The following is a 24,164-nucleotide window of genomic DNA, read 5'->3' as shown; positions in this document are numbered from 1 at the left end:
GTTATATAAATGCAGGCTGATTGTTTTAAAAGAGTCAAAAAGCCAAATATAAGTAAAGCACTAGAAATAAATTCAGTTGTAAAAAATTGACATCATTATTCTAAATGTTATGTGGAATCACAGGAAGAAACATCATTGCAATCATTATTCAAAGTAATATTAAAGATAACATAACAGATGTTTGGTCTTAAATGTCAATTTGAATGTATAGTGTCTACAATAATAGATCAAAGAGAAAGTAAGTATATCTGTAATAAAAACAAGAAAAAATGAGTTGCAAATACTGTATTCTACAATGAAAGAAGAATGCAGATTAAGGATAAAACAGTCTTACCAACTAGGCCACCTTTAAGGATCATTTTTCAGGGTAGCTAAAAGGAGTAACAATAAAGCTCTACACATATAACTAAAATGTTTGCAATTAATCTAGTCCCAGCACTTTTATTTGTAGAGTTCTCAAAGCAAAAGTAACAAATAATTATACATCAGGATTGTTAGGAATACCAATTATTTTACAACTGCCACTACGTGTTTCTTCTTCTCTGACACAATTGGCACAGATCCAGGCTTGCTGTGTTTAATACGATTCACTTCCCTAGAAATAAAATATACAAAATATAAGCAAGTTATGGGAACTCATCTTAAAGAAAACTTTCTCAGAAAAATCAAAGCATTTTCTTTCACTAGAAAAACACCTATTTAAAAAAATATTTTCACGATGACAATAGGTAAAAGGAAGCTAGTACCAAGAAATCAACTTTACTTATTTAATTGCTTCTTATCATATTTACCTAATAGGGTCCTTTACTAAGTTTAAAAACCTGCCACAGTTAATAAAATTTCTAAAAGTGATTCTACTGCAACATCTACCCAAAGACAGAAAAAAAGAGCCATTTGTATATTCTAATTGAAAAATAAAGAGCTCTTAGAATTTCATGCATGACTTCAAGTATTTCAAAGAGAAGAATATTTCACGGGAAATGGTGGTGGTGGTAGTAGCTCTGCTCTATATCCAAAATGATAGATGTCATGTTATAATAAAGTATATCAGAACACTTTTTACTTAAGAAAAGAGCTCTACTATAGATTAATTCTTTAACTTGGAAAATACACAAAATCTCTTAATTCCAGCTACATCAGAAATTATTTTTTAAAACATTTTTTACAATAATTTTTTAATATGAGCAAGTGTTTTCTTATTTTGGTAACTCATTTTCATCGTTTGTCCTTTAAACATATTCTCAAAAACAGGTAATGGAAGTTCTCCCATTCTCAGATAGTCATTGCTTCCCTTTTTTGGGAAAAGGAAAAAGAAATGGCCTTCTGGGCGGGGCATGGTGGCTCACACCTGTAATCCCAGCACTTTGGGAGGCCGAGGCAGGCGATCACGAGGTCAGGAGATTGAGACCATCTTGGCTAACATGGTGAAACCCTGTCTCTACTAAAAATACAAAAAATTAGCCGGGCATGGTGGCGGGCACCTGTAGTCCTAGCTACTCAGGAGGCTGAGACAGGAGAATGGCATGAACCCGGGAGGCGGAGCTTGCAGTGAACCAAGATTGTGCCACTGCACTCCAGAGCGAGACCCCGTCTCAAAAAAAAAAAAAAGAAAAAAGAAAAGGCCTTCTGTAGAAGTCTTCAAACACATCACTAACATACTATTAAATAATAGCACATAAACTACTCCCTTGAATGGCAGTTAAGTTTGTTTTTGGTGAGATGAGAGCAGAAGTCAGAAAAGGGTAATAGAGTCAAATGCCTCAAAACATACTTTCGTCGACGAGCTTCTTTCATGATGCGCTGTTCCTGAATCTGGCTATAGATAGATTTTGGTAGATGTCGATGACGAGCTATACGTTTTATATGAGGATAATGCTGAAATTTCTCCTTCAATTTCTGGTTATAATCCTTGGCTGCTTTTTCTCGTGATGTAAGCTGAAAATACACATTTTGGTATCTTAATGAATAGTGTGTTGTTTTGCTTCAGTATAAAAAAGCTAGAAAGCATCCTTTTCCCCCTAACCTAATCTTTTATGATATGCAACCAAAATTGCCAATGTAATTCTGCACTTTACAAGGTTATATTAGTAACACTAGCTCTGCAAGCACTGAATTTCCTTTTAGGCAACACACTCGCCATGTAGATAGATGTCACCCAGTAGAAAGCAGCAGTGCGGAAGGAGTAGGGCCACGTGGATCACTGAGTTGGACCTTCCCTAGGCATCAATAACATAGAAAAGCACCTAAATCACTCACTCAAATTTTGGGGGTGGGTAGAGAGGTGAGTTAAACATAGTGAAACAGCAAAGAAAAAATAAGTATCCAATTCCATAAGAACTACCCTTTGTTTAACGAATGTTAAGGATGATACGATTTAGAGGAACATTTAATGATGGACCTAGGCACAATGCAATACTTATCAATCATTAAACCTATAACAGAATTGCCTTTGATTTTCCTATCAGGACTAAGTAGAAAATAATTCACATTTACCCTTTCCTTCTTAAACTTAATATTTCTTTCTAATATAAACACTCTGTTTCTTATAGAAAATATGGGACATTTAGAAAAACATCAAGAACAAAACAAAATCAACCATAATCCCCTATCCTGGAGGTAACCAGCCAATGATAACACCTGCTATTTTTTCATGGAATCTTTTTTAAAGTCTGAAGCTTTCTGTATTTATTAAATGTTCCATTGTGTCTTTGATATTACAAGATCTCCCAGGGACTTGCAGCCTTTGAGTTGCTGGATGACTATTTCTCTAACAAGAGATACGAGCTCTAAGTTCTGAGCCTCTAGTTCCTGCATCTTCTGTCCCTACCTCAAGGAAAACACAAAAAACCAGTAAGACTCAATATTATCAAACATCTGAATTAACAAAGGCATTCTGAAGGTCTTAAATGTCAATTTGAATGTACAGTGTCTACAATAATAGATCAGAATGAAGCAAATAATTATCAATACAACCTTGTCCATTTATTGCTTTTTTTATCACAGCTATGTCAATTTAATCAAAATACCCAAAAATACCTAAAAGTAAATTTTCACAATGTAATAATATCTAATAAAATTAGAAATCAGCTTTATGACAATGAAAGAAAATGAATTCTCTTACCACACCCAATTTTTCAGAAGCATTAGCTTTCCACAGGCGAATGTTCATTTCATCAGATCCACACATAATATACTTGCTGTCAGAAGTCCATTTTACACAGATAACATGTTGCATTCTCTTTGTATGATATACCTCCCTATAGAAAAGGAATTAAGTTAAAACCCTTTGGATTTTGGTACAGATTTTCTTTGAGTAACCACTGCCTATTAAGTATCAGGATACCATTTCTGAGTCCTATAGGAGTATAAAATAAAAACTCAAATTCTTGTCAATGTATTTTTATTGAACCCAACTAATAAGGTTCTGTGTTAAGTGCTGGGGTAGTAAACAAATTTCTGCTCTCAGAGAACTTACTATCTAGTAAGAGAAATAAATATGAACAAACTAAGCAAAACCAGATGTACAGAAAAGTTCACAGAATAACTAAAAGCATAAAATGCAAATAAAATATGATGTTCAACCGAGGTAACTTTGTAACAAAAAGAAAGGACTTGATCTTAAAAGGCCTCTTCCCCATATCAAATCAATTCAGGTCAACACACTTTTTTTCCCCTTCATTTTACTGAAAAAGAAAGAAATGCAATGGTCTTCAAAGAGTACCTCCTGATATGCTGAATCTAATGCCAGAATTTTGTTTTGGTTAAATTGTTTAAAAAGCTTAATTAATTAGACCAGCCTGCCCAACATGGTGAAACCTTGTCTCTACTAAAATTACAAAAGTTAGTTGGGCGTGGTGGCACACACCTGTAATCCCAGCTACTAGGGAGGCTGAGGCAGGAGAATCACTTGAACTTGGGAGGCAGAGATTGTAGTGAGCCAAGATTGTGCCACTGTACTCCAGCGTGGGTGACAGAGTGAGACTCTGCCTCAAAAAAAAAAAAAAGCTTAATTAAAGTGAGTTGATGATTTACATGTGTGAAAAGGAAGGGAGGACCACAGAAGTGTCTGATAAGTTGAGGTAAGAATAATTTAATAGAGCCAGGCGCAGTGGCTCACACCTGTAATCCCAGCACTCTGGGAGGCTGCAGTAGGTGGATCATGAGGTCAGGAGATCGAGACCATCCTGGCTAACATGGTGAAACCCCATCTCTACTAAAAATGCAAAAAATTAGCCAGGCATGGTGGCAGGCTATGTAGTCCCAGCTACTTGGGAGGCTGAGGCAGAATGGCGTGAACCCAGGAGGCGGAGCTTGCAGTGAGCCGAGATCGTGCTACTGCACTCCAGCCTGGGCAACAGAGTAAGACTCCATCTCAAAAAAAGAAAAAAAAGAATCATTTAATAAATGGAGATGTCAAATATCATACCTATTTGGAAAGGCTGTGAAATATGCTAGATGAATTCACAGGTGATACTATATTAGTAAGTGTTAAGAAAGGCATTAAAAAGCAAGTAAAATACAAGGTCAGAAAAAGTAAGATGAAACTTCTGGAGAAATAAATTTTCTGCATCTGGATTAAATTATTCAAAATGCAGAGTATATAAAGAGGAAGGAAACAGGCTCAATAAACTATGCACAGTAAAAGAAAACTCAAACAGAATGACTAAATCAAATATTCATATCTATAAAAAATATCTCTAAAGTAGGCAAGGTGCAGTGGCTCATGCCTATAATCCCAGTACTTTGGTGAGAGGATTACTTGAGCCCAGGAGTTTGAGACCAGCCTGAGTAACACAGGGAGACCCCATAGCTACTAAAGATAAATTTTAAAAATTAGCTAGGTGTGGTGCTGCTCAGGAGTCTGAGGTAGGAGGATCACTAGAGCCCAGAGGACAGGGGCTGTAGTGAGCCGTGTGGCATCACTGCACTCTAGCCTGGCTGACAGAGCCAGACTGTCTCAAAAAAAAAAAAAAAAAAAATCTCTCGACTATACTCACAAAACTGGTCTTTTACACTGTTTCTGATAGGTATGTTTTAAGCACTTTGATAAACCATTAGAAATTCATTTTTAAAAGAGAGGGGATGATTAAAAAGAACGTCCTATTAAAATGAAAACTACATGAGATAGACTGCTTTTTCTTCTCCCCCTCAGGGCTCTGCTTTTGAAGACTCATTTCTTATAATCTCCACATACCTAAGAAGCCCTTTTTTCCAAAGCAGTATAATGCATTTGAAGTAGGGAAATTCAATCAGGCTTCCGTAACCATTAAACATAATCTGTTCATGCAGTAGACCAGTCAGATCCAACGGTTAGTCACTTAAGTAACTGAGAATCCTCCCCAATGGTAAACTATGCTGAGTTCTTAACTTCTAGATATGTTTATGTCTGCATATATGCTAAGTTTATTAAGCTCACCAAAAGTTCTACTATTAGGAGATAAATACATTTTTAAAGGCTTAAATTCTTTATATACACAGTCACACTAATTTTTCCATGTGAACACTACTAATTTACTTGTTTGCTCAGTAAATACTGAATGAACTTCCAACAGAAGCCTACTTTCAAATACTGACTTAACTGTAGTTTTAAAAAATTTACTCAAAATTTATTTTAAAAATACTATGCTTTAGCCATTTTAAGGTCTTTTAAAGGAAAATATTTTTTAAATACAGATTATTCACCCAAGCATGAGTTATTTGATGTTTATAATGATAGGAAACAAACCACAGAAACAAATTAGAACTAGCTTTCAAGCAGATAAAGGCAAAGGTCAGAGGGAACACCATTTATATCTAAACACAACAGGACGTTAACACATATTAAGACTGTGATTACAAAACCTCCAAATGACATCAGGAGACAATTTCTTGGAAATGAAATATAAGAACCCTTTTATACAATTTTGGAATAATGTGAGTTTTCTAGCTAGACCTACATGTAGCTGTCCACACTAGCTTTGGAATAATTCAGCCTGAACTCAGCTGCTGGCCCCTTGGGATCATAGGTAACTATACAGTCCTGTTTTTTTCTTTGTTCTCGTTTCATTCTTTTGTCTACTTATGTACCATGTTGGAAAAATACTATCCTACTACCTTTGGAAGTTGTGGTGCCAAGAAATGATGGAGGACCATATTCTCTTGATTCTCAACATTTTCCAGAGGTGAGAGAAATATGGAAGCTATTAGTCTTGCCTTGGGCCTAAGTGAATAATGCCAAAAAAACACTCATGACAATTTGGAGAATATCAAGGCAGCGACAAAGGAAGCAATAGTCACATAGGAACACACAGCAGAAGCTCTACAACAGAAATGATGAAATGAAGATCAAAGTCATCAGAACACTCCTGCCAGTATGCTTCTAACTGAAGCACCTTCATAATCAGATAAACAGTGATGATGATAATTATCTGCTGACAATGACGATACATGGTTTAGAAATCCATATGGCTTCCTCAAATTACAGTGGAAAAAGACTTAAATATCACAAGTAAAAGAGCAAAGAGTTAGATAAGCAGATTGACTATGACCATAATCATCCAATTATCATAATTTTTTGAGAAAAATTATTTCCATTTATTTGGATTTATTTTATGGATGCTTCCAGGAACACATCTAAAGCATTACTAAGGAACAATGGGAATGTGTATAACAGCTCTTTGTAAACCATAATTCACTATACAGGGGGCTGTATCTATACAGGACTTAGTTTTTAAAGTCAGTCTGTAAAGTGAAAACTCGAGAACAAAATTCCCCTTGCAAACTCCTTAAAATGCCATCACTTTCTGTAAACTACCTCTTTACAAAAATAAGATATAATAGATGTATAAATAGATACTGTATTTAATAACATATAATATGTAGTAAAGGGCCAAACTATACAAAACACAATAAAAATCTTAAATATTAGAATCACACTCTATGTGCTTACAAAATGAGACACACACGAGACTATGGGACAGCTGAGTATTCAAATCTCCCACCTCTCAACCTCTCATCAACCAAGCCATATACCTACTAAAGTAAAATAGAGGGAGAATGGTCTTGACAATTTAAACTTACTTTTATTTCTTTTTTAATTTTTGGTTTGGCATACAGAGTTGGATTTGACTAAGTAAAAAATAACAAATGTAAAGTATTATTACTAATTTTTCTTAAACTGTATTGGAGCAAAAAACTTTATTAAACTTCAGGTACCCTCTCAGAAAAGATAAATAATAATCAGGACAAAGAAAAATGAAACAAAAATAGTCATATGACATTTTGGTCAATGATAGACTGCATATACGCCAGTGGTCCATTAAGATAATACTGGATTTTTACTGTACTTTTCCTGTGTTTATATATGTTTACATAAACAAATACCACTGTGTTACAACTGCCCACAGTATTCAGCACAGTAACATGCTGAACAGATTTGTAGTCTAGAAGCAACAGGCTACACCATATGACCACACAGCCTAGGTATGCAACACGTTATACCATCTAGTTTTGTTTAAGTGCACTCTGATGATGTTCACACAATGATGAAATCGCCCAATGACTCATTTCTCAGAATGCATCCCCATTGTTAAGTGACATATGAATATAAATGGCTTACTGGTAGGCACATACCTGCTTCGACTTTTGTCTACAGGAAAGATTCGAATAGATTTATCGAAACTAGCAGACACAAACTCCTTCCCAGTGGGAGAGTAATCCACATCAAGCACTGCAGATACATGATCCATATGGACCATTACAGGAGTGTCCAGTGCACGCATATCAAAAGTATATAAGCTGTAAAAGAATTTTTAAATATTTGACACATATTTCTAGAAAGATGCCATATGCAGTACTAAAAGATACCAGTGAAAACAAGACCCATTTGCAAAACAATGCACATCTAAACAAAAAGCTCAATGCTGTACACAAGCAGGTGAGGGATAAGGAAAAATTTCAACAGTTTTTATGATTCCTTAAGACTCCACTTACATATACACCAACACATTTTCCACCCTATAAATCTCATTGTAGAAAATGTGGAAATTTCAAAAAAAGTACAGAGTACAAAAATTACCTTGAATTCTACTACCCAGAGGCCAGTTATTTAGTACAGCATAATTTTTTAAAAAACCTTTTTCACCATACTATTTAAATACATACTTTTAATAAAACTGAAATGTTATGTAAAGCTTTATATTCTGATATTTCACGTAGCATATTAATGAGCATTACCCATGTTATTAAACAATCTTTGAAAATATTTTAACGGCTGTATATATAAGTTCAAATAATTTATTTCCCTATATTTTAATAGTTTCCAACATTTTATTATATATAATGCTTATTAAATTCCCAACGTTTGGATTTTTAACATTCAATCTTTAACTGAATGGGATAGGTTCAATTAAATCTGGACAGATTCCTACAAGTAGCATTGTTAAGCTTAAAGGCATGAGCATTTTTAGGCTTGATTTGAGTTGCCAAATCACCGCCAACAAAGTTGCACTAATTTATACTCCTACTGGTGATATGTAAGAGTGAACACGGCCTTTCAAAGGGTGTATCAAAATGAGAAACTATACTTTATGCACAATTGGTAAAAACAATGACTTCATGAGTTTCAAGATTCAAAAATTCTTAATCTAATGGCTAAAAGAATAGTGCTTCAAATGAACCAACATGAACAATGGACAAGAGTAATACAGCATTATTGTGACCAAGTTCCTAATATAAAAATACTTGAAGATGCTAAGATTAGTGAGTGGAAGTCTGAGAAGAGGATATCTACATAGTTTCAAAGTATCTCCCCAAAGATATATAATAATTACAAAAGGAAAAAAAAGTAACTCTTTAGTGGAGAAACCTGGCAGACACCACCCTAACCAAATGATCAAGGTTAACATTACTAGTAGTAAGACATTGACAACTGCTTTACAGTACCTGCCTAAGAACAATGGTTTTCAGCTAGGTTTGTTTGGTTCCAGCAAACTGCTTTTTAGTAAGATGCTTTAATTCTACATGGGAAAAATGATAAGAATTCCAATTCTAAGCATATCAATTTGTTTACATGGAAAACCTTTAAATAAACAAAGTTCCACATTATAGGATTCATTAGGGATCATCTATTCTAACCCTCACCTTACAGATGCTGAAACTATGATATAGAGTTAGTTTAAATGACTTGCCCAAGTTTATACAGTAATTACTGGTCGGCCTAGACTTGAACTTAGGTTTCTAATTCAGAATGACTAGAATATCTAAAGGGCAATAAAAGAAAAAAATACTTACAAATATAGAAAAGGGATACAAAAGCAAGATCATTTTCAAAGAGCAATTATGATACTCCAACAGTCACTTATTATAAGGGATATGCTCTTTGTTTCAGGTGGCATATGCAATTCTTTTCAAGGCAAGGAATGAGAAATTCCAAGGACACTCTGAAAAATGGTACCTTGCTAAAATAGCTTATTAGAACATTCTTTAGAAATCTTAATGAGGTTGGTCACAATAATGCTGTATTACTCTTGTCTTTTATTGCCTTTAACTGGAACAATGCCACTTAATTTCAAAACATCAATAAAGGTTAAAAAAAAAAGCTTCAATTACTGTGGTTTGGTATTGCTAGTTAATGAGAGTCTAACTGAGCTTCTTTTGTTTTTTTAAGACACCAGGGTCTTGTTCTGTTGGCCAGGCTGGAGTGCAGTGGCCCAACTACAACTCACTGTAACCTCAAACTCCTGGACTAAACCTCTTTTTAGCAGAAAGTCATAAAAGATGCTTTTAGTTGGTACCACTAAAACATCATATAATAAATCCTTTTATGAGCTAACACTACTACTTTTTTGCTTCCAAATCTACATAGTGGAACATAAAACAATACAAAGATCTAAAGTTCAATCCACCAACAAACTTCTGCCTTCTTAAAAAAAACATGTATTAAGAATCTATCAAAGGCATAGCGCTATAATAAATGCTTTGGGAAAAAAAAAGATAAGATACTCTTTCCTCCCTGGGAGACTAATCTCCCCGCTTTAATATCTTAAAAAGGGGATAACATGCATGTCCCACCTACCTCATATGGATACTGAAAAGATAACTATAATTTTTCTTCCATCTGACTGAACAGTGATAGCTGATAACATGACCACATGAGCATCAGCTACCTGATACTCACCGCAATACAAACATTGCAGGCAGATATTTTCATTTCCATTAAAACATGTATGGTTCAGTCATTATTTATAAGACCTACATCAAACATCAGCCAACTTCTTCTGTAAAGGGCCAAATGTTAAACATTTTCAGGCAAGTGGGCCATAAGGTCTCCGCTGCAACTATTCAACTCAGGCATTATAGCACAAAAGCAGCCATATCCAATATCTAAATAAGTAAGTGGGTGTGGCCATATTCCAACAAAACTTTATAAAAAACAGGCAACAGAAAGGATTTGGTCCACGAGTTGTTTACTGTCCCTGGTCTACATCATTCTAAATACTGACGAAATAAATACTTTTCTAAGAAGTTCTTCTCCAATTTGGAAAACTTTTTAAAGCTAAACAGATGACAGTTTTCAAACTTTATAGGTATACCTACCTAGTGGTATATATTTTATTAGTACGACTTATACAATTAAGCCATTCCTGATAGAAATACACAAGTTTTTAAAAGAGGGAAACTTACTTATAATCTTCATTTGCTGCTGTAAAAATGAAAGCTTCCATAGGGTTCCAACAGATTGTATTTGTTCTCATATCTAAGATAACCTGAGAAAGGAAGCATATAGTATCCCATTACCATGAAATTAATTACCTCTAAAATGGATGAATTTCCCACTTCCTTTCCTTTTCTTTTCCCCACTGATTTAAGCAAATATTTCATAAACACCTATTATGTGTAAAGTACTCAGCTCAGTGCAATGGGAAGAGAAATCAATCAGTAATTGCTTCTTAAATACACAGGCAGAATAGTAAATATAAAAATAGAAATGCTTAACTCCCAGTCTCCTAATCTCAAACAACTTACAGTTTAGTCAGAAAAATGTGACACATAATAAAAGTTAAAATATAAACAATAAAGTAACAAATGACTAAGTATCAAATTAGGGGCAAAATTAATGGTGAGCTTAGGGTTAACATAAAGAACTGTTTCTAAAGACAAGTATGATTTGAACTGACCTGTGAAGGATCAGTAATTCAGTGTTTCTCAATGGGAACACTGTTGGCATTTTGAGCAGGATTATCTTTTGTTGTGTATGACTATCCACTGTAGGATGTTTTGCCACTCAGGGACCTCCCACTAAATGTCCCTCTTGCATTCCCAGAACTGTACCTGGTAGGGGACTACAATCCCTGATTGAGAACTACTACATTTATGAGAGAAAGGATAAAAGAAACATTGATAGACTAGTAGACGGAGCAAAGAAGCAATAGAAAGTAGCAGTGTCTAACAATCCCTACATCTATCAAAGTGACCTGCATGTGACAAACTCCAATTCAATGTTACCTCACTGACTAAAAGAAATAAATGAGTTGCAAATTAGAACCAGATTTCAGAGCACCTTGAAAGCCAGGCTACATTTTCTTCAACCTAAAATTAATGGAGCTCCATTAAAAACTGAGAATGTGCAAAGCAGGAGGCAATAATAATGAAAAATAAACTAAATTAAAAAAAAAACAGAATGAGTGTTAGGCAGGTGGGAGGAGGCAGAAATGACTATTCATTAAACTAGTACCTCATGTCAGCATTCTGCTAAATGCTTAAAGTATCATGTTTTATTCTCAGCGAAGTGCTGCGAGATAGTTATTAATACCACCACCTTACAGGAGAAACACATTTTAGGTTAACTTGCTTAAAAGTCTAAGACCAAAGTTCATATAGGATCTTCCCATTAAATCACATGAATGAGTGAAATCATATAAGTGGTACTTTGGAAAGATTATCATATTTATCTATTTCAAACTTCAATGAATGTACTCTCCTAATATCTAGTTGTTACGTTATAAAAATGATTTAGGAATAACAAAAGCAAGTATTAAAAGCATTTCTTTTGTATGTGGACTACGACAACAGACTTGTGGCATCTCAATGATGTCCAGCCCTTTCTGTCACTCAAAATTCTAGTACCTGAAATAAACTTTATACCCTTTTACTTACAATGGCACTCCTTTCCTTACTTACAGACAGTATCTGTCTCCCTCTTGAGAGTTAGCTTAAGGTTGTATTATTAGCTCTGATATGTAAGTCCTGAAATTACTACTTTAGAATTGTTAGGAAATCTGTTACTTTGAACAGGATAGTGGTTGCCTAAATGTCAAACTAGTATTGATCAGCATGTAACTGAACAAATAAAGCTGGTTACGTGAATGAGTTCTAAAACCTTCTGGAATAAAATAGTGTACATGTCATATGATAATCATGGGGCTTGAATTTATTGAATATTATTTGAATATTATTACACTGTTAAGTAACAGGATGCAATACCTTTAAGAACTTTCAATTCAGTAAGTATTAATTAGAGGCCTAAAATGTACTGGCATCATGGAAGACACAAGGTTGGTGACTAGGATACAATACCTAGCAGAAATTTAAGAGTCTCTAAAAAGCAATGGGGAGCTGAAAGAACATGACTATCATCATGTAGAGTTCTAAGAACACCAGTATAAAAGATTTTTTTAATTCTGAGAAAATATTTGCTCCATATTGTTAGTCACTCTATTTACAGAGAAATATATAATGCCAACTGTGTAAAGCAAAAGTCAAAACTGAAACTCACCTTTTTCAAAGGAGTAGCTTGCCTCATATCGTACAGTACTATATTCCTGTCAGATGCACAACTTCCCAAGAGAAATGTCTAAAAACAAGTATAACAATCACCAGTTAAAAGCCAGACCTGGCAGCAAACCACATCCATTCAGTAAACAAATGATTTAATTGCCCTTAATATTTATGTTAAAAAACAAAGTCCATTTTAAGAGGGTACAATAAATCATCCATAATCTCAGCAACTTAAACCAAGTATTTTCATTGTAAAATCCTCATGCTTGTATTTTATTTATTTATTTATTTAGAGACAGAGTCTTGCTCTGTCACCCAGGCTGGAGTGCAGTGGTGCAATCTTGGCTCACTGCAACCTCTACCTCCCAGGTTCAAGCAATTCTCATGCCTCAGCCTGTGGAGGAGCTGGGATTACAGGGGTGCGCCACCACACCGGGCTAATATTTTGTATTTTTAGAAGAGACAGGGTTTCACCATGTTGCCCAGGCTGGTATCAAACTCCTGACCTCAGGTGAGCCACCTGCCTCAGCCTCCCAAAGTGCTGGGATTACAGGCATGAGCCACCGCACCTGGCCCCCATGCATGTATTTTAATGTACAGATACTACTGTGTTCTAATTTGTAATAAAACATATTTTACTTACCTACTCTTCAACTTAAGACTTGTTTCCTGTTTTTTACTATTATAAGTAATACTTCAATAAACATTTCCCCCCCACGTAGCTCTTCTTTTGAATTATTTCCTTAGGATAAAATTTCACAAATGACATTACTGAATCAAAAGGTATGAACAATTTTATGGCTTTTGATATTTAGGGCTATTTATTTTTCAAAAGAGCTGTACCAGTATACACTACAATGTGGGATATGTCCATTTTAACGCAACTGGGCAGCACTGAGTAGTGTCATTTAAAAGTTAATATCTGTATGACAGTATTTCCTAGCTATATAAATTTATTGTTTTATTAGTAAATGTTTCTTTGTGTTGTTAACTCTCTATAAATTAGGCCTGTCTTTTGTCCAACTGTTTGAAGATTTTTCTAATTATTTTATTTGTAAGTCAATTATAAATGTGCATGGTACTCACATAACCCCTTGGCATTAAGTAAAAATAAGCCCTCTATCATCCAGTGGATCCCTGAAACCCTCTCTCTGTAGCATCATTCCTCCTCACTCATGGTTCCTGACACTCACAACTATTGGCTTCTGCCTACAATTACTTCCTACTGCAAGTATGTGGGCAGCAAGAAGAGCTATTTACTAAATAGTTGCATGGCCAGCTAACTCCTCCTACTGTCTGTACGCAATTCAAATAACACATCATAAAGCTAATGTTATGATCATGATTTCCTCTCAGTTCTTTCTGAAAGCCTGCTATCTTAATGGCTGCTTTTCTGAGACTTCCCTAGTGAGGTCCCTCAACCTTTCTTGGCTTCTCATTATGTCGCCTCAGGGTCTGACCAGGTTCCATTTCTAAAAAGAAAGACTTTGATCTGAACAAAGCAAAACAATCTACCTAGACCAAATGCCACCTTTCACACTGTAAAACGTCCCAATGATCAGCATAAACTTTTGGCTTTACCAGAATTCTAGGCTTCAATATTTTAAGAGAAAATTAATTATTAATGATTAGAGGAGACAAATACAAATACACTCCATTTGTTCACAGCAACATGCCCTTTCCATTAAGTTTAAAATAGGATAAGAGACATGCACACCATTTACTTTTACCACTAAGTTCATAAGGTTAATAGTAATTAAAAAAAAAACAGCTGAACAAATACAGCTGCTATACAGGCAAGTTTGAAAAACATGGTCACTAGGTCATCCCTAATAATTACGATTTTAGAATTGGTGATCAGCTCTTCTGACACAGATGTTCACCAAAGCAGAGAAGCAAAAGATTTTTTTGTTCCTCTAAATAGTAAGAACCAGTGTTTGTTTAGGTTTTTTTTGTGTTTTTTTTTTTTTAGTACGTAATACCATCACCATCTTGAATTTGGATAGCACTTTTAAAAAATGTTCACATATGTTATCAACTTTTACACTTGGTCCTGCTCTGCAAGGGTAGCTGCCTTTCCATGCCATTTCTCTCTTCTACAACCAAGGGAAACATAAGGAAGGAAGATGGAGGATGGAGTGAGAAAGATATAATAGAGACAGATACTCCAGACCAGGAATCAGAAAACTTTTTCTGTAAAGGGCCAGAGAGTAAGTATTTTAGGTTTTGTGGGCCATATGGTCTCTGTGGCAATTACTTAACTCTGCCATCATAGCACGAAAGCAGCTACAGACAATATGTACGCAAAAGAACATGGCTGTCTTCTAGCAGAGCTCTGTTTACAAAAACAGGCAGTGGGCCACATGTGGCTCACAGACTAGTTTGCCAACCTATTCTAGACCTGTAGCGTCTCTAGAAAGTGTGTGTGTGAGCATGTGGTAGTTGCAGGAAGAGTGTCCTCTTACTTCTCAGTAATTCCTCAAGGCCAAGCTCACATCGCACTGCAGCATCTCATTTTCCAGTATATCATACAAACTATTTTTATACCTTACTATTTTGACTCAACCTTACTTCCTATCTTTTATCAGGTTGGGTCTTTAAGAGCATAACACTTGCATATTAGCATTTTTCTCTCATACTACCTAAAATGGTAGCCTCGCAATAACTGCTAAAATTGGCTTATATATGCTATGATTGCCTTTTCTTTCAACAGGAAAAACATATCCCTACTGAGTCTTCTGGACAATCAGTTCATCTATTGTTATGTATTAAGAAAAAGTTCAGAGAAAGATCTGGAGTCCAAGGGCTAGCTTAGCCTTCAGGACAGCCTCCATTTGTAAATTCAGACCTAAACAGACAACATGTAGTGGCCAATCTCCAACTCTTCCCTTAGGCCTGGAGGAACTGGGAATCACAATTCAGACTTCTGAGCAAAGAAAAATATAACTATAACTAATTACCATGCAGTTCAACAATAATCACAAATGTTTTTATGAAGCATTGGTACCTTACCAATTACAAATAGACAAAATGATGTCCAATGCTCCTTCTTCTGACCTCCAAGGCAGGTAGAAAAATTAACATTTTCCTAAATGTACAATGACATAATCTATGGAACATGAGGTTGAAGGCATGAGTAAAACTAAAGTTAAAACAAGACTATATTTACTTGGATTTTACCCCAATGGGCAAATGCACACGCCACTCCTCTAACAATGCTTAACTCTAGTATCTGGGACTAAACTGCTGGGAAACATGTTGGGATTTGAGCAAAGGTATCAGAACTCATTTACAATCGGGAAAATTGACAAAATGCCAAAACACCATGAAAATTCAGAAGTTTCTATCATACATTCAAAAGTTTTCTAAACAGAACTGAAATTATTAAGCCATAATAAGGAAACAAAAAGCAAAACATACTTAAAAAAAAACATTACCTCAATTGGGTTAAATTTAACACTACTTATACTGTCAAATCCCCAGGTCATTGAACATATAGGATTAGTTCTTTGTTCATCCCAAATGTCTACTTGCTGTCCACATGTGGCAAAAACAGCTTCTTTCCAGTGATGATCAATCCCAGTATACACTGTCTTTAAAAGCAAAAAGGTTAAGAGGATTTTTTTCATTACTAATTCAAATCTGCAGAATAATATTTTAAATATATTTATCTATACTATCTTTTTTTGAGAAAAGCCCTGTTCACAAAGAAACTTCTTTGAAGTCCTTACTTAAAGGGGGAAACAATACCATAATGAGACAAGACATTTTAAGAATGAAACCAATTTTGTTTTAGAAATTACTAACGTGTTTCCAACTACAAATTATCTCTACCTCATACTCATACCCCATTCCCCTATCCCTTTAAGAACATTTAGATCTTCTTGAAACCTAAAGCAGAACCTAAATATTATATACTAACCATAATATTGAAATGACAAAGTGATTTTTAAAAGGTATATTTAATTTAAAGATTAAATCTAATTTTGGAATTGTTTGCTTAATATAAAAATGTAAACATTATAAAACATGGATAGACCAAATGTTCTAAATTATTCTTATGCTAAAACTAAACCACCCATCACCTGATTTGCAGAATAATTTGGTAGAAACATTAATAAGATTTATACATGATGCATAATACTATTAAATTTCTTCATTTCTTAAAGGAGTCTTTCAACTAAGAAATTCTGAGTTTTTTGTAAGATCTATGATGACATCAACTAGACAAGCTGAAGCATTTTCTGAACTTCTATCTTTTTCTCCATGGTCTTCCCATGGGAAATGTTTCATTGTATCCTCTGGCTAAAAACAGAAATCAAACTCTACTACAATGAATACCAAAAAAAAAAAAACTGTTAAAATTCTTTAGCATCAAAGGACTTTAGCTGCATTAAATATTGCGTAAATGGGTCAACAATTACAGCCTAAAGTCTTTCGTTTCTTATTTGCATCTTCTTCCCCATCTTAGGAAATTATAACTATAAAATAATTTTAAATAAAAGAATGTTAATAGGCAAGCTATTAGTCAATTTACTTTTGTACCTTTCCTAATATTGTATGTAATGGCTCTTCCTCGTCTCCACAGCCTGGCCCATCCATTTTCCACTGCTTCACAGTTTTGTCATCACCAACCTAGAAATATTTGTTTTATTATGATGATGGTAAGGAACAACAGTTATAAATTAAAACTTGCCAACACATATCAAATTATAAGCATCTTATTTAAAACAGGTAACATACCATATCATTCCAGTATTACACTTATTGATCCATTTATATCCCACCTTGTTTTAGTAAAGATTTGTGACAAATATATAAAGTACATAAAACTAAAAATATAACGAGTAGAGCAAAAGAAAAACAAGAACAGGGGCAAAGTTAGGTCATGCATATTGTGATAAACATGGCATTTCAACTTGGAGAAAAAATGGATTATAAAAAATGGTATTATAATATCTGGTTAGTCATTTAAAAAAATTGAGCCAATTTGATGCCTTATGTGAAAATAAAATTCCAGGTAATTTTAAATGTAAAAAATAAAATGAAAAACATGAAAATACTGGAGAGAAGGCATTGTTATAATATTGAAATAGATAAAGTCCTTTTCTGCATGAACTGCAGAAACTACTAAGTCAGTGGTTTTCAAACTGTGAACTTTGGGCCTCCGGAGGACCCTGAGAACTTTTCAGGGTCCACACGGTCAAAACTATTTTCATAATGTTAGTAAAGACATAGTTTGCCTTTTCACTGTGCTGACAGCTGCACAAATAGTAAAAAAGCAACAGTGAGCAGAACTGTTGGCACGTTAGCCCAAATCAAGGCAAAGCAACAAACTATGGTAATTTAGACATGGGTATTTGGCAGACATGTTTAAGCTATCAGGTGAAACAGACTACAAAACAGAACATATCATGTAGTTTGAGGTTGAAAACAAAATCATAAATGTGGTACTGTATAACTGCATATATACAAAACTGCTAGTTTTAACTTAAAATCTTACATTTATATATTAGATGCAATCTATATCCACTTTTTGATAAAATCATTAACAAAGATATCTTTATCTAAGGGAAGAGTATGAATGTAGCTCTTTTCTTACAGCAAATTCAAAAAGGAAAACGCTTCTTGCAAAACAGTTTACAGTGCCCATGAGATGAAAACAGATAAGTGATCAGGAAAGGTTTTGGTACTAAGATTACACAGCGATGTCTTTTGTTGAGGATGTCGATGAACAGAATCCTTAACAACATCCTTGTTATAGACAAAAAGTATTTAATAGGGCTACATCTTATTAACAACTCTGAATCTGAGCCACTGGCACTATACTAAAACTCAATTCTAGAAACCTGATTCTACTGGAAGACTGTAAGATGTAATCTAGGTACCAGGTCTTGACTGATCTGGCTTGACCCAAAGAGACATTTTAGCACTTACAGAATACAGGATAAACTGTGTCCCTGAGCACCCCGTTCCTGAAGACACTATCCCTCCATCAAGTTTCTGATAGTGTCTGCAAGCTCAAGACTGAATTTGCTTGTAAATGACCAAGCTGTTCTGCCGTCTACTGAGTACAAACCTCAGCGGACCACCAATTCTGGGAAGGGTTTTCTCATTTTATAGAAATGAGTAGCCGAACAAGAATATGTGCCTGGCTAGAACATCTCATCTCCAGGCTGGTTATGCTGAAGAAGGAACTGTTGGTATTACAAACTGGGATATCTTAGTGAAGTTTTAGGTAATAAAAGTTTATGTGTTGCAACACTGTGTACTAAAATTTTTAAAAACATTCTTGAAGTTGTACCAGCAAGTAGTCTTCACATGTGTCTTATCTCTGACAAAGCACACATTACTCAAAAATATCTTTTTGGTTGGGCATGGCGGCTCGCGCCTGTAATCCCAGCACTTTCAGAGGCTGAGGCGGGTGGATCACTAGGTCAGGAGATCGAGACCATCATGGCTAACACGGTGAAACCCTGTCTCTACTAAAAATAAAAATAAATAAAAAAATTAGCCGGGAGTGGTGGTGGGCACCTGTAGTCCCAGCTACTGGGGAGACTGAGGCAAGAGAATGGCGTGAACCTGGGAGGCAGAGCTTGCAGTGAGCAGAGATCATGCCACTGCACTCCAACCTGGGCGACAGAGGGAGACTTCATCTCAAAAAAAAAAAAAAAAATCTTTTTGAAAAACCGAGAAACAATAAGGTGGGCATGGTGACTCATGCCTGTAATCCCAACACTTTTTGGGAGGCTGAGACAGGCTTGAGCCCAGGAGTTCAACATCGGCCTGGGCAATGTAGCAAGACTCTGTCTCTTTAAAAAAATAAAGTGGGGGGAAATAAGTGGTGAATATGAAACATTTTCAGTCTTTATTCATTTCTTAAAATATTTTTTATTTAATTTACAAATAAAAGTTATATATATTTATGATGTACAACATTGTGTTTTGATATACGTAGACACTGTGGAATGGATAAACCAAGCTAATTAACATATCTGTTACCTCACATACTTATTTTGTGGTGAGAACATTTAATTCACTTTCATAGCAATTGTCAAGAGAGCATGTTGTTATTAACTATAATCACCGTGTTGTACAACATCCATCCCATCTATTTGAAATTTTGTCTCTTTTGACCAACATCTCCCCAATCTCCCTCCCTCAAAGCCCCTAGTAATGACCATTTTACTCCATTTCTATGAGTTTGGCTTTTTTAGATTCCACACAACTGAGATCATGTGGTATTTGTCTTATTTAACTTAGCATCATGTCCTCCAGGTTCATTCATGTATGCTGCAAGTGACAGGATTTCCTTCTTTCTGAAGGCTGAATAGTATTCCTGTGTGCGTGTGTGTGTGTACTTTTTTTTTAAAATTCATTCATCCATTGCTGGACACTTTAGGTTGATTCCATATCCTGGGTATTGTGAATAATGCTGCAAATGAGCCTTTATTCATTTTAAGCATTAAAAAAAAATACACTAAGTCCTCTGGCTGAGCTATTAATCAATATATCCAAAAGAATAACCAAGTGTAAGAAGCCTTAGTTGCCATCCATTCCCACTTGCCAATCAATTCCTTGCACAACACTGGGCTTGCAGGGTCAGGCAGCTTATCTGCACCCCTCTAGTGAAAAGTAACTGAATGCTTTTCAAGGTAGCCTATTCTGCTTTTTGACAGCAAATATTTTTTTTTTTTACACCAAAACCGAATCTTTTAACACTAACACCTATTTCCAGTGCCTCTCTATGGAGCAACAAATTAGTCTATTTTCTTTTTCACATGACAATCTTTCAAATTGTAGCTATCAGGTTTCCCAGAAGTCATCTTTTCCCTTTATTATTCTCTTGCAATCTAGCTTCTGCACCCAGCCAACCTGGATTGCAACCTACATTTTATAACTCAACTCAACCTGTTTTTTAAAAAGTCACCAGTAAATAAAGAATAAGGAAGATCTATTTGACTGATTAGCGCATGTGTATACAAAAACTGTTGTATAGGTAGGTCAAAACACTTGAAAAGACATACACCAAACTAATAGTGTTAGAAGTGAAAGACTAGAATTATGCAATCTTTAATTTTCTATTTTTTACATCTCTACATTTCTAAAATGTTTTCCTCAGTCTTCATTTTTCATTATTCTTTGTAGTAGTTCACAAAACTGACTATTCCTTCCTCCTAGGACACTATGCTCATTCACAGATTCTTTGAGCTCTGGCTACTCCCAGAGTTTTCCCACTTCCCAGAGGTGGGCATTCCCCAAGGCTACTTCCTTGACATCTTTGTATTTCTATATTTTCCTCTTCATTTCCTCCCAATGATGCCATACTATGGCTTCAATGATTAGTTCTATATTGATGACGTCAAGTTCAGCTCTGACCTCCCTCCTGAGCTCCAGACCTGCATCGTAAAGGTATGACAGACATCTTCACTCGAACAGCCCATTAGCGGTCCAGTTTGTCACATCATATCCTTCCCATTGCCACCCTTCAAAACTTGCTGGTACTCCTCAGCAACAGGAACCAACCTCTTCCCAGGCACATCTCAGTTGTCAAACCTGTCAATACTCCAAAGTGTCAACCACTGATTTCTAGTTTTCAGTCTCCATAATAAGGTAGCCTCTTATTATTGCCTGCCAAACTATTAAAATGGCCTTCAAACTGATCACTAACTGCTGTCAAATTACTTAACTCAAAGCACAGCTCAGATTTTGTCGTTCCCCTTGTTTAAAAAGACTTTCAATGAACTTGAATTGGTATTTGTACACCAATGGTCACGGCAACACTATTCACAATAGCCAAAAGGTGGAAACAAATCAAATGCTCATTGATGAATGAATGGATAAACAAAATGTGACACATACAATGGAATGTTATTTAGCCATAAAAAGAAAGGAAATTCTGACATGTACTACAACATGGATAAACCTTGAAGACAATTATGTTAAGTAAAATAAGCCAGACCCAAAAGGCTTATTCCACATACACAAAATGGTATAATTCTTTAAAATATGCTTCTATTTATATGAGGTACCCAGAATAGTCAAAATCACAGAGGCAAAAAGTAAAATAGTGGTTACCAGGGGTTGGGGACTGAGGGGAAAGAGGAGTTATTGTTTAATGACTATAGTTTCAGCTGGGGATGATGAAAAAGTTCTGAAGACGGATGGTGGTGATGGTTGCACAGTGATGTGAATGTATTGGATGCCACCAAACTGTATATTTAAAAACAGAGAGTAAATTTTACGTTCCGGATATCTTGCCACACACAGGCACAAAACTTCGATGATTCCTTATTATCTGACTAACAAAAGTACAAATTACTCATCTTAGCATCAAAAATCCTCCAGAGTAAGCCAAACTCTTTCTAGACTTACCTCTCATTAATTCCACTTTTGTGGTAAATTGAATATTAGTTTAATCATGTTAAGTTACGGGGAAGGCTGAATTACATAAAGAAAACTAGTAATTTTCAAGGTTTAATAAGCTATTTTGCATTGTGAAACTCCAAAAGGGCCTAGGAACAAATAAATGAACTTGAAAAAAAATGTATTCAATTAGATTATTCTTACCTATGTTGATCAAATTTAATGACTTCATGGTATTATACTTACAGTGAAAAAAGAAGTCCCACAAAAGCGAGTACATATTCCTCGTACAAAGCCTTCATGTGCTTGTATTGTACGGATACAATTCCGCTGAGTTAGATTCCAAATTCTAACCTATGATAAGGCATACCAGGAAATTTCAGTGAACTATAAATGTAAAATGTTCAGGATAAATTCAACACTGACAAGGCTACGAATCACTCTACTGGGCAGCTAAAACCAAAATCCTTTGGATTAAAACAATGCAATGCATATGGATAAGTATACTGATGAGCAAAAAATACAATCTGGCAAATACTCTGTTGATTCTAAAGTGTTACAAAACTTTTTCACTTGCCATAGTAGGAAATTAGGTGTTGACAACATCTGTGAAAAAACTCATACTTAAATACTTTAATTATAAACATGATTATTTAATTTACTGTCAAATTGATCCTTAAACTACTGCATTTATAATTTCTTAGGTTTAAAGAAGAAAATACTAAACAGTATTCCTAACGAAATTTAGTCTTGAGAAGTAAATTGAAATCCAATAAAGTAAAACCTACAGTAACTAAAAACTAAAGGGAAAACATTTGTAATATAACTACTTTTAGTTGAAAATATCATCTAGATTGACACTCGCCTCTCCATCACACGCCCCAGAAAGGACAGTAGCCAGGTTCTCTGGATGCTTTGCCAAGCAATTGACTCCATCACGGTGACCATCCAGCGAAGCAAGGAATGGTTTTGCAAATACTCGTTCCAGTTTGGTAGCATTTAAAGCTCTTACATATTCTCGTGGGACCTCAAAAGGATGTAAAGCAGGATCATAGTTTCTTGGAACTGAAATAAGAATGATCCTTCTTAATAATTCACACTTAATATTTCCTGCAGTCTTCCTCAGCTAATCACTCTGTTATTCAATAAGCATTTAGTTAGTGACATTGTTCTATGCCTAACACTAAGAATACAAAAGTACAAGACCTGCTGTTCAGAAATCTTTCTGAAATTACTGGAAAATCATGGGATACATACATCTTGCAAAACAATTAGACCCTAGGTATATATACATGCAGCATTTCCTTTTTTTTTTTTTTTTGAGACGGAGTCTTGCTCCGTCACCAGGCTGGAGTGCAGTGGCGCAATCTCGGCTCACTGCAACCTCCGCTTCTCAGGTTCAAGCAATTCCTGCCTCAGCCACCCGAGTAGCTGGGATTACAGGCGCATGCCACCACGCCCAGCTAATTTTTCTATTTTTAGTAGAGATGGGGTTTCACCATATCGGTCAGGCTGGTCTCGATCTCGTGACCTCGTGATCCACCCGCCTCAGCCTCCCAAAGTGCTGGGATTACAGGCATGAGCCACCGTGCCCGGCCTCCCTTTTATATGTCCTAGTACCCTCTTCAACTGGGTTGTAAGTGTTCACTGTCAGGGCTTCCAATACACTTTTCATTTGTACTTCCTTATGCCTAGCACAGTTTCTGGGACAAAATATGTGCAAGATGTTTGCTCAACAGAACTCTAAGCTTCCTGTAGGGCAGGGAACATTATTACTCTCTGGTGCTAAATACTGTGCTGATAGACACACGGAGTTGTGATTATGATGATATTATATAGCTATCATTTACTGAGCACTTTCTATGTTTGTTTACTTACTTAAAAAAGACTCACATAAGAGTTCACCAAGTGCCAGGCGCTGTTCCAAAAACCTTAACCGTTTAATCTCCACAGCATCCTATGTGTTAAGTTCTATTACTATCTCACACTTTATTGATGGGAAAACTGAGGCATAAAGAGGTTAAGTAACTTGAATATGACAC

The 24,164-nt window shown here is 35.4% G+C and overlaps 1 protein-coding gene across 2 annotated transcripts in view; it reads right to left on the bottom strand.

Moving 5' to 3' along the window:
* Window positions 1-414: 414 nt before the first annotated feature.
* The window catches only part of DCAF13 (DDB1 and CUL4 associated factor 13), a 28,183-nt gene continuing 4,433 nt past the window's right edge, over window positions 415-24,164 (bottom strand). The window contains exons 2-11 of one of the 2 annotated variants that reach the window (XM_003821732.5): window positions 22,988-23,187; window positions 22,369-22,476; window positions 17,302-17,391; window positions 16,194-16,349; window positions 12,755-12,832; window positions 10,663-10,745; window positions 7,612-7,776; window positions 3,122-3,257; window positions 1,772-1,935; window positions 415-595 (exon numbers count right to left, since the gene is read on the bottom strand). In XM_003821732.5, the coding sequence (XP_003821780.3) occupies window positions 508-595; window positions 1,772-1,935; window positions 3,122-3,257; window positions 7,612-7,776; window positions 10,663-10,745; window positions 12,755-12,832; window positions 16,194-16,349; window positions 17,302-17,391; window positions 22,369-22,476; window positions 22,988-23,187 (1,268 nt within the window). In that variant the 3' untranslated portion in view covers window positions 415-507. The remainder of the gene's footprint in view (window positions 596-1,771; window positions 1,936-3,121; window positions 3,258-7,611; window positions 7,777-10,662; window positions 10,746-12,754; window positions 12,833-16,193; window positions 16,350-17,301; window positions 17,392-22,368; window positions 22,477-22,987; window positions 23,188-24,164) is intronic. The other variant, XM_063606461.1, reaches the window with a different exon arrangement.

Source organism: Pan paniscus, chromosome 7 (assembly GCF_029289425.2).
Source record: "Pan paniscus chromosome 7, NHGRI_mPanPan1-v2.0_pri, whole genome shotgun sequence".
In the NCBI taxonomy this organism is placed as follows: Eukaryota; Metazoa; Chordata; class Mammalia; order Primates; family Hominidae; genus Pan; species Pan paniscus.
This window is presented reverse-complemented; position numbering and strand designations above follow the sequence as displayed.